Genomic DNA, 11,137 nt, shown 5'->3' with positions numbered 1-11,137 from the left:
CCTCCCCCTCCCCATAGAAAATGCCCAGAGTTGACCTGGCAGCACTGACGAATCAGCACTGCGGAAGGACGGCAGAGCCACTGCCACACAGAATCTAACAGATGACCGACGGTGACGGACAGACGACACTGTCGTGTGTCAGAAAGATGCGAGCGTGCTTTAAAGTCAGAGTGCCTGCTGCTAGGTGCTGTCTAGCCCATCTCACCTCACAGCCACCGGGGCCCCAGGGGGCTTGCTGGGCCGTCTTCTGATGGGAGCAGATCCCCGGGCTCCTCCCGCAGCGCAGATGCCTGGGTCAGAACTCCCATCTTCGCTGGCCGCTTCAGTCAGCAGGGGTGCCTCACCATTGCCCCGCTAGGGCTCCTTTCAGTCACAGTGGCACCTGCCAAAAGCAATCAGCCGCATCTCGGGAGGCGTGAGGTCAGAAGACCTCGGGCGGTGGTGGCTGACAGTAGCACCAGTCATACTGTTCCCGCAGGACAGGAGCTCTGGTGGGTGCCCTCCGGCTCCCATGAAAAGCAGTAGTCGGCGTTTTTATGACAGCAGCAACACATACACAAACCGTTATTTTTATTAAATTAACGTGAAATAGCCCAGTGGCCTGAACAAATGCATACAACGCTCTCAGTGAGAACAATCTCACGCAACGCCTGAGGTGTGACCAGTTAACGCGGCAGAGTACAGGGCAGGAATGCCCGCCTCTGCCGACAGCTCCGTCCCTGGGGGTCCTCACCCACACCGACATTCAGTCCACGGCTTTCTGTTGGCGGGGCTAAAGGGCCCAGCGGTCAAAACTCACATCTGGGTAGAACAAATATTCTAAGGTTCTAATTCTGTCTATCAAGTTAATAGATTTTACAACTCTACCTGGAAAATCAGGTCTTTTGCAGCAGTTTCGAAGTTTTGTAAATCTGCACGATTCACATTTTCGCTAGACCCCACCTCCCCTTCACAAATTGCACCGCGAGGCCAGGCTCCGGGGCGCCGGGCTCCTCAGGACCCCTCACAGCACGCGCTCCCGGAAGAACCACTTCTGAAGCTTGGAATCCATGCAGTCTCGGAGGAGCGGCATGAAGCTGTCGGTGACCACGTCCCCCTCGGCCTGAACGCATTTCTTGGTCTGGACATGAAACAGGGTGCCATCCTACAAAAGATAACAGGCAGAGTCACCGCGACACACCATGAGGCCCTCCTCGGAAACGTCCGTTTCCTTAAGCGGAGTTCTGCTGAGCTCACGCTGTGGTTCGGGCCTTCTCGTGGTCAAGGATCCGGGGGCTTTGGACCGAGGCAACTTCCCACCCAGCTGTGCAGCCAGAGGACTACGACTGTGCTCCACAGGGTTTTCCAGGGCTGCGTGTTTGGAAGGAAGGGGATTCCAGGCTTGTCGTTCGAGATGCCAATGGGTGGGCTCGAATCTCCAGCAAGCGCATTAACTATCAGCTGCTCCTGGGCTCCGTCCCTACCTCAGGGCCGGAGCACTGAGGCTCCACCTGTCCACACATGTTGATGACCTGCCCCGCGCCCTGAAGCCCCACTTCCTCTACCAGGGGTCTGCATGAGGTCAGCAGCTCAAGGCACAGAAAAGGCTGGAAGGGAAGGGCGAGGCAGGGAGGAAGTTCCCTGAGACTGAGGCTGGATGGAGGCTCTGGGAATCTAACACCTTGGCCAGCTCCGGTGCTCTGCCACCTGAGAGACCTCACAGCGCCCCAGACAGGGCCGCCCAGTCCCCAAGACCTGCTCCCACGACAGAGATGATGTCTGACTTCTCACACGCTTTAAAGTGCCTTGACGGCCAGCAAGGGGCAACGGCACTGCCCACTCACCTCCTGCAAGAGGAACTTCTGGTCCTGGGGAGCCGTGTCCATGCAGAAATCCATGGTGAGCAGATCTGACCCAGAGGTCACAGACACGCAGGCCTCAGGCTGCTGGGCGTTGTAGCGGATCTCATTCTGGGACGTGTATTCGAAGAACTGAGAACAGAGCAGCCACTGAGAAGGGCGGTTATTGGGCGGGGCCTGGGGTCAAGAGAGTGTGGGCACCCCGGCAGTCTCCCCCCACACAAAATCATATTAGAGATCAGGCTTATTGGTTGACTAGAGACTAGAGGGGTCCCTGAGAGCAGGGCCCTTACCCTCAGGCCGGAACTGAACCCCCTGCTCGTGGGAGAGCCATCGATCACTTGAGAGCAAAGGTACAGCCAGGCTGCCCAAGGACTGAGTTCAGAGGGTCAGGAAAGGAGGGGACACTGGAAACCCAGGGAGGGCGTGGGGGACTGGGATCGATGAGCTGACCCAATGTGTGGTCCTGGTTGGATGTGAAACTGGGGCTCTGCTCTGTAAACCTTCACCTCATCTACAACAGTTTTGTACATAGAAATCACAATATAATTTTTATTAATTAATAAAATGAATTTAACAAAAGTAATTTATATAAATAAGCATTGCAATATGAAAGATCAATTACAATCTATTTTTATTAATTAATAAAATTAATTTATATGAATATAAAATATAACTTTTTTTTCAAGATGGGAAGAAGAGATCTTGGGCATAGTGAAGGTGCGCTCAACTCCCCGGTTTGTTTTCTGTTTCTCTGGGGTCCTGTAATATGCATGCAGTTAAAAAAAGCCTGTGGCTTGGCGGCTCATCTCCCTCTTTCAGGCCACGCCGATCACCCCCTGAGCAAAGAGCCTCTCCCAGCCGGAGCTCGGGGCTCCCACCAGGCAGCCTACCTGGTTCTGGCCCCTCCCGTGACAGCGGTACAGAAGCACAAAGTTGCCCAGGATCTGGCTTTCCGAGGGAGGGTTATAGTCGAAGCAGAGCGCTTTCAGCTCTTCGTTCTGCAGCTGCGGTGACGAAAGAAAGGAGAAGGAGGTGAAGGTGACGATATCTTTCATTGAACCCAAGAGGGTCCACATATCACCGCTTCAACGCGTAAACGAATAGAGCTGAGGAGCCCCGGTGGAGCAGCAGGTGAGGGCCTGGCTGCTGAGGTGGGTGGTTTGGACCCACCCAGTGCTGGCTTGCTCCCGTAAGATGACAGCCAAGCCAGCCCTGTGGGGCAGTGCGGTCACACGGGGTGGCTGGGGTGCGGAATGGACCCAGCAACTAGAGAATGTCGTCACCCTGTCGGTCTGCAGGATAAGTTGTTGGCCAGCACAATCCAGAGGCACCGAGCAGCCCGAGCAAACAGCACTCTGCACCAGGGCAGGGCCTGTGAGTGCCGCTGCCCACGAAAGGGGCATGGCTGCCCATGAAAGGGGCGGGGCTGCCCACGAAAGGAGCAGGTCTTCTGGGATGAGCAGTAGGGTACGTCCAAGAGGAGCGTGGCACAATCCGCTAGAAATCGGGGACGTGATAAAGGGTCAAGGGTCACAGAAGCCAAAATGTAGAAGCTCCCATGACCAATTAAGCATTAAAACAAACAGATGGGAAGGGTTTACTGCGGGACTTTACATGGAAAAAAAAAAACAAAAAAACCAGCCCACCTCAAAACAACCCCCCAGACCCAGGTTAGAGTCTTGATGGCACAGACAGAGGGTTGGGCACTGGGCTGCTAACCACAAGGCCGGCTGTTCAAAGCTATCAGCTGCTCCTTGGGACAAAGATTAGGGTGCCTGCTCCCCAAAGAGGCGCGGTCCCAGACACCCTATGAACAGGGTCACGAGGAGTCAGTGTTGACTCAGAGGCGTGTTTGGGAGACGCAAGTTAAGGAGATTCAATCACCAACTTTTCGTCTGAAAATCGGCCAATTAAGAGAATGGCTTACTAATGTGTCCTGTCTTTCCTAAGGAAATTCTAAATTCCGTGGCTCATCAAATTGCCCTAATGAATGAGGGAATGTTCTTCCTCACAAAGGAATCCCAGCTAATGAATGTGGAAGAAGTGAGAGAATTAGAAATAAGTCACCACTTGGCAGCTCTAGTTAATGTAATGAATCTAGGGTGTGATTATCAATGTCTACTAAAAGCCTTATGGGGAAAGCTGGTGGAAAACTTTATAATGGGTGGGGCAGGCTGATGGCTCCTGACTCACCGGTCAGTCTTCATGCCACCAAGGCCCTGACAGGACACAAGAACACACCCAGGAGTTCATCCCTACTCTAATCAAACCTTCCACTTTAAAGGTCTTACTTCCATTTTAAGGAAATATGGAGGAGAGCGGCACAGGTTAAAAGACACGGCAGGAAACAGACACGGAATCCTGAATGTATGTCCCCCTGCAGGACGGTCGATGCCTGCACTCCCACAAGTCCGCATCGCTGCAAAAGCAAGCAGAGAAGGCTGCGTGCTTTAGATGGAAAAAGACACAACATCCGGAGCCCTGGTGGTGTGGTGGGGTACGTGATGGGCTGTTAACCATAAGGTTAACCGTTCAAAACCACCAGCCGCTCTGCAGGAGAACGATGAGGCTTCTACTCCAATAGCACACAAAAGCGATGACCGTGAACTATAACGTGTGTGAGCTGGCGAGATTGCTATTCAAACTAGACAGATAGCAGTAGGCAGAAACTGAGTAAGAGCTAGCTATCTAGGACACCAAGAAATTAATCTCATTGGATTAGGTACGATAATGACTCTGTAATTTTAGAAGAAAGCGTCCGCATTTTACATAGACACCAAAGTGTATGAGAGGGAAACGACATGCTGCCATGGATTTGCCTCAAAAATGAAAAAAAAAAGTGGGAGGGTGGGGTGGCGAATCTCAGGGCCAGGACTCTCGGTACTCACCATCTGCCTCTGTGCGGATTGGAGTACTTTCATAAAGAGAGTGGACTTTAGCGCTTTTGCATTTAGCAAAGCTGTCCAGCATGGACCGCCAGACTGTGGGCCAACAAGATGCTCCAAGCAAAAGCAAGCCATCCTGGTTCCCCTCACCAGGCACGCTGCTTTCCTGTTTCCTGAAAGACTAGACGCCACACTCCTATCTCGACTCTGCCTTGTAGATGCCGAGGTTGGGGAACACTAACGGGGAAAGGCGTGTGATGAGGTGCAGCCCCAAGGAAGCCTTAGTCTCCACAGCCACAAAGAGGAAGGTTTACACTTGACCAAAGACCCAGCAGTCCTGGGAGAAGGAAGGACCGTGGGAGGGGGACGGTGGAAGGTTGGTGGGAGGAGGACTGATGGAAGGAGGAGGGTCGCAGCCCTGAGGAAGGGGGACTTCCTGGCCCAGGATTAGTCACTCAGACCTGGAAGCCAGGCAACTCCCGCCCCCACATCCCGCCTTGCTCACCATCCCAAAAAAGCCAGGTCGGTCTTCTGGCACGTGCAGTTCCGGGAAGATGGTATCCAAGTACCACTTGAAGTCCTTACACTGGAGTTTTTCACGGAGCTGCCTTCTCTCGGTCACGTCCCCATAGGACTCCTGAGAACACAGCACACCGGTGAGACCTGGCAGCGCACACGGGCGCCTCCTCCCAAAGCCCTCCCCTCACCCATGCTCAGCCGTGCATTCACTCGACAGGCACTTACAAAGCACAGTGCGTGAAGTAAGGTCAACGGTATCACCACTCTCCCCGGGTGACAGTAAGACAAGCAACCACACTGCGGGGTGCTTTCTCTACAGAGGTGTGTGAGGGGCGAGGACATCGCACCTGCATTGGGGTCAGGGAGCCAAGGCCTGGGCAGTCTGCGTCCCCTGGATCTGCGTGTCATCAGTGAGCATGTGAGCATCTGACCCCCCACCAGCAAAACCTCAGCTCAGGTGCTGTACTATGTAGATCTGAGCATTCACTCTCAAACACAGGCAAGCAGCAAGCATTCCAGATGGAAGCCTGAGTGAAAAACCTTCACTGCTCCATATACTGAAATACGAGGGGGCACCCCCCCAAAAAACACACACACACAAAAAGCGCAGCTGGGTGGAGTTTTCATCGTACACCTTTTTCCCGCTAGTCGAGCACCAAGTAACTCACTCTGAGTTAGTGTGCCCAGTGGCATCACCTAGGAAGGTTCTCTCTGGTCACATTGACTTTTTTCATAAAAGCCGTTTCACTCAAACTTTTTTTTTATGATGGCCGATTTAAGAGAACAGTGTGAGGCTGAGAAACTTTGTTTCCTACTTGGGAAAGCTGCTGCAGAAACTATTGATGGTGAACACAGCTTACAAGGACAGGGCTATGGGAAAAACTCAAGTGTATGAACGGTTTTCTCATTTCAAAAAAGGTGAAGTGTGGATGGATGAGAAACCTCGTTCTGGATGTCCCAAGTTCCCCAATGTATGAAAATGCCGACTCAGCGCATTTGGGGTTCGTTCCACCAGGTCAGACTGTTAATCAAGCTTTCTATTTAGAGGCCCTGAAAAGATTGCATAACAGTGTGGGACCAAAAAGGCCTGGTTTGTGGCAGACAGGGGACTGGTTTGGCCACCACCACAATGCACCTGCTCACGCAGCCATCTCAGTGTGCCAGTTTTGGGCATAACACAGCATGCCTCTCTTTGCCCACGCACATTACTTGCCTGACCTTGCTCCGTGCAAGTTCTTTTTGTTTTCCCGAATGAAGAGGGGCATGAAAGGACATCGATTTGATGACGCAGAAGAGATGAAGATAAAAATGAGGGAGGTGCTGCAAGCCATCCAAACCGACGAGTTTGAAAAATGTTTCCAAGAATGGACTCACAGATTTGACAAATGTATTAAGTGTAATGGAGAGTTATTTGAAGGTGATAAGGGTGTTTTGTTAGAAAAATTTAAATACATAGCTTCAGGGAAAAAAATTCTGAGTTTTTTTGGGGGTACCCCCTCACTTAGGAGGAATGAGCAAAATGCTGCAACAATACATACGTGTGGACGCTGCGTTTTCTGGACAAAACAAGAAGGAAGGGCTTTCAAGCAATTAAGTGAAGCTATATTTAGTACAGTCAATGGACAGCCACAAGATCGTATGAACTGTCCCTACCCTGTGCTATTCTATTGTATTTGAGAGGTTCAATGCCTAATGAAATGGCAATGATAATGAACAACCTCAATAAAATTCCCTGCTTCTCCTACTTCCTAGGGGTCCTTCCTGTGATGAGTCATTACCCCCTCAGCTTTCATCACAGTTGGATTTCAACACTTGGTCCTTGGCAACCATGCAAAAGGTAGGTGAAGGGGTTTCAAGAAATTCATGGGGGGATCCCATTATCTTCTCATTTCCTTTTCCCACAAGTATGTTGAATTCTCCCTCATATCTGGTGACCCCCCACCATATTATATTTGGGGAATCACAGAAACAGGGAGCTGAGGGGTTCGGAACAGATGGCAGAGAAGAGCAGGCGTGGATACCCTGGTTCCTTGGGCACAATGGAGGACGCTGAGGGATACCCCTGGGGCCCCAGGGAGCAGGGTCAGGTTGAGACTCTCAGGTTCTGCGGGGCAGCACGAGAGGCACACAGAGTGGACCCGCTGAGAGGACCCACTGAGGGGCAGCACGAGAGGCACACAGAGTGGACACGCTGAGAGGACCCGCTGAGACTGAGTCCTACCTACACCAGCCAAGGGGCTTCTCAAGCCCATTCTTCAACACTCCCTCCCCAAGTCTTGATCTTCTCCTCCGTGGAGTTCTCTAGCTACTCTGTAAGGCTCCAGAGTAGGGATTCAGGAGGGATTTCCATCAAGAGGCCTTGGAGCAGACATTCTAGTCTTGCCCTCTATTTACACAAATACAGGGGGAGTGAGCTCGCGTCCCATGGACAGGCTGCCACAGCGCCCCTGGCAGGCAGAGCTGGTCTCTGCAGGGACAGCGGATTGCTTGGCATCAGAAGCCCGTGCCTTCTGGGGGAAAAGAGGTAGGGTCACTCCACAGTGTTCCCCGCCCCCACCTCCCCCCACTGCCCGGACAGGGGTAGAACAAGGCTCTAGGGTGGAGAAGAGCAACTAGTCCTGGACAGAAGGGGCCTGCAGACGGACAGAGCAGGGCCTGATGACCCTCCCCATGGGCAAGAACTGGTCTCAGCACAGCAGCAACCAAGGCAACCGCATAGAGGGCACACTGCACAGCTAAAGGCACAGCACCCTGGGGACAACCCTGGACACACCTCGTCCACCACTCAGTCAGACAGGCTGGGCAAGGTTCACCCTTGTGAGTGGGAGGCTGACCTTCTACAACGTGTGCGGAGCAACGGCAGAGCTGGAAAGGCCACTGGCCAGTTATCTGTCTGGAATGGAGGCAGCACGGAGACCCCCGTTTGGAAGAGGAAGCCTGCAGGTGGGCGGACTGTTCCAGGGGGCCTGAGAGAGGCCACAGGGGAGAAATACCCAACTTACAGCTAGAATGGCAGGTGGGCCTGACACAGGGGCCTAGGCAGCCAGTGGCCAGCTCTGTTGCTTTATTATTATTAATGGAATAAACTTTCCCAGACTTTTATCATGAATGTCCATTGTGTCTCTATTCTGGAAAGAGATCAACTACAGCGGGAGGGCAGAAATCAGAGCTTTGGTTCGCGGGAAGCCATGTGGGCTGTGAGAATGCAGCCAGACCCAGGTGGGCCGGGGAACTCACCAGGCGGGCTGCAGGGTTGCGATGGTAGTAGAGCTCTTTATACCCATCCATCCAGACTTCGGCTGCACGGACAGTGTTGGCCAGAGCCTTGTTGCGGGAGTAGGGGGCATTCTTGGGGAAAACGTGGCCCACATGAGAACAAGGGTGTGTCTCCAGGGTCCCCCCGCACTGCCAGATCTGCACACAGAGGAGAGGAGAGGAAGGGAGGGGCTGGACTGAGCAGCAGGGCGTGGGCTGCAATGAGGACCGTGTGGGCGCATGGACAGTTCGGGCAACACTGCCAGCACATGAACATTCCTCAGGTTGGAGGCCACTGACGCCACACGTGCACGGCACGGCATGCAGGGAAAACCCAAGAGAACTGCCAAGACACCGAGGCCGTCGGACCCAGTGCCCCAAGCCCATGCACTGCACAGCCCATGCACGCTGATCACAGCGGCCCGCGGGCCCAGAACCCACCCCTCGTTACCTGGTCTCCTAGCCGGGGAGGGAGGAAAGCACAAGGAAGAAGAGAGGTTTGGAAGGGGGAGAAGAGCTTCTAGAGGCAGACAGAGCAGCCTGACACCTAGGGAAGAGGCAGAAAGACCATTAAAAGCACACCCCAAAACCCAGCAGGTGGGGGCAACAGGGCTGTCTCATGCTGGGGCCAACAGCCATGAGCACCTCAGTGTCCCAGAGATGCGAGCCTAAATCTAGCCTCTGGGACTTAACGTGGGCAACTCGAGTCCTGCGCACGGGGGAGAGGGGGGGAGACACGGACGGACACCAAATTCCTCTCTGCCAACGTTTTATGAAGGCAGGAAACCACACCAAATATTTGGAAATTTAATTTTTGATTGAAAAGCATGATCGCTTACATATGGTTTTGAGATTTATTCTGCTAACTGGAAACCCCCCTGAAATGCTGACAGCCTTGTTCCACAGCAGCAGCAGCAGCAGCAGCAGGTAGCTTGTGACAAAAAGTAGATTCCTGTGCCATGGCCGTATCTCTCTGAGGTAGTTTATTGTGCCAACCTGGCCAATAAACACATGTGGGGCTAATTGAAGGGTGGAGAGATAAATGGCTCCGTGAGCCTTGCCTTTCTAGTTCTCAGGTCTCTTGCTTTCTGACGGTCGGACCAGGGTGCAGCTGCCTTAGCCAGTTCCCTGCTTTAGCTGGCAAGACATCCCTGAGGAGAAGCCGCATGGACCTACCCCGATGCAGCCCTGGGTGCCAGAGCAGCCGTGTGGAGACCCCTACCAGCACTGAGATGCTTACACATTCACTGACTCGGCTTTCCTCCTGCAGTCGGCGTCATTGTGTGTGTTTTGTGAGATGGAGGAGGACTTTGTGGACTGGTGTTGGACATATGGATTAATGTTGGACTTGTGGGCTTGGGCAGCACTAGGTTGAGATGTTTGCTTGATGCGCACTTAACCTTTATATAAAACTCTCTCTTATACATGAGTTTCTGTGGATTTGTTTCTTTAAAGTACCCAGACTAACACAGTATCCAAGCTGGCTCTCTGGAGCTCGCCCCTGCAAGTCTGTCTCCTTAGCACACTTCCCCAAACATTCTCAGGGGTGTCAGAGTCTGGAAGGCGTTGTGCTAAAGAAGCAGGCTAACCGAAAGGAGGAATCAAGTGACGGCCCCAGAAGACAGGCTCAGAGGGCAGGAACCTGTGTCCTAACTCAGTCTCTGCCACCAAGGCACTGTGCGACCCCGGCCGGTGGCTCACCCGCTCTGAGCCTCAGTTCCTCCCCTCTGCAGAAAGAGAAAACAAGGTAACTCCCAACGCCCTTACCAGCTCCAGTTTCAATAAATCATATTGTTGTAAAAGCCAGTGTAAGACAAGCATTGTACCAATACGCGGGTGTAGCATGATCAGCTCTCAGAATCACTGGATAAACTGCCACAATGCAGGAAAGTCCAGCGCCCATCACAGCACATCCGTGTGTGTGTGTGTGTGTGTGTGTGTGTGTGTGTGTGTGTGTGTGTGAGAGAGAGAGAGAGAGAGAGAGAAGTGGGGGAGAGGAGAGAGGAGAAATGACAGATTGAGAAGGAGTGCATAACAAGACCAGGATACTTACCCTGAAGGAGAACTCGAGGTTTTCGCCTCCCCAAACTTCCATGCCTGTGTCATAAGAGCCCAGATATTCAAAATATCTCTTACTCACAGCAAACAGCCCGCCAGCCATTGTTGGAGACCTAGAGGAGAATAAGGGGCAGATTTCCAGCTGCAAACACCATCACAGCCGGCTGCCCTGGAGGCCTGCCACAAGATCTCTGCTCCACTCAGCCACCTCTAATCGGGCCCTGACTGCCGACCCTGTGCCAGGCACCACGCGGAAGCGGGGGGCACAGAAGTGTCCCCACCGTCCCTGTCCTGTCCTGAAGCGGCTCAGACACCTCGCAGGCAATCACAGAGCAAGAACACGGTACCTTGGAGCCTGTGGGAACACAGAGCGAGCAGGGGGCAGGGAGAGGAGGGCAAAGGTTCTGGAGAAGCTGGGGTCTGGAGGGCCAAGGGAAGCCAGTCAAGAGGAGAAGTGGAAACAGAAGGCAGATCCGCATGAGCAAGGGCTGTGGGGGAAAGAAACCCTTTCGCTCTCAGAAGCAGAGACGATGGGAAGAGAAAGAGAGGCCACATTCCCCCAGAGCAAGGCCAACGTCT

General features: G+C 53.2%; 1 protein-coding gene across 1 annotated transcript in view; it reads right to left on the bottom strand.

The window, feature by feature from the left end:
- Positions 1–555: 555 nt before the first annotated feature.
- Positions 556–11,137, bottom strand: part of GALNT12 (polypeptide N-acetylgalactosaminyltransferase 12) — a 37,321-nt gene continuing 26,739 nt past the window's right edge. Inside the window, exons 5-10 of the mRNA XM_045296529.1 lie at positions 10,554–10,671; positions 8,483–8,659; positions 5,232–5,363; positions 2,732–2,845; positions 1,824–1,970; positions 556–1,144 (exon numbers count right to left, since the gene is read on the bottom strand). Coding sequence (XP_045152464.1) covers positions 1,004–1,144; positions 1,824–1,970; positions 2,732–2,845; positions 5,232–5,363; positions 8,483–8,659; positions 10,554–10,671 — 829 coding nt within the window. The 3' untranslated portion in view covers positions 556–1,003. The remainder of the gene's footprint in view (positions 1,145–1,823; positions 1,971–2,731; positions 2,846–5,231; positions 5,364–8,482; positions 8,660–10,553; positions 10,672–11,137) is intronic.

This window comes from Echinops telfairi, unplaced genomic scaffold (genome assembly GCF_000313985.2).
Source record: "Echinops telfairi isolate 266 unplaced genomic scaffold, ASM31398v2 ScPeMD7_7410;HRSCAF=8448, whole genome shotgun sequence".
Classification (NCBI taxonomy): Eukaryota; Metazoa; Chordata; class Mammalia; order Afrosoricida; family Tenrecidae; genus Echinops; species Echinops telfairi.
Note: the sequence above shows the minus strand (reverse complement) of the source record. Positions and strands in the feature narration are given on the sequence as shown.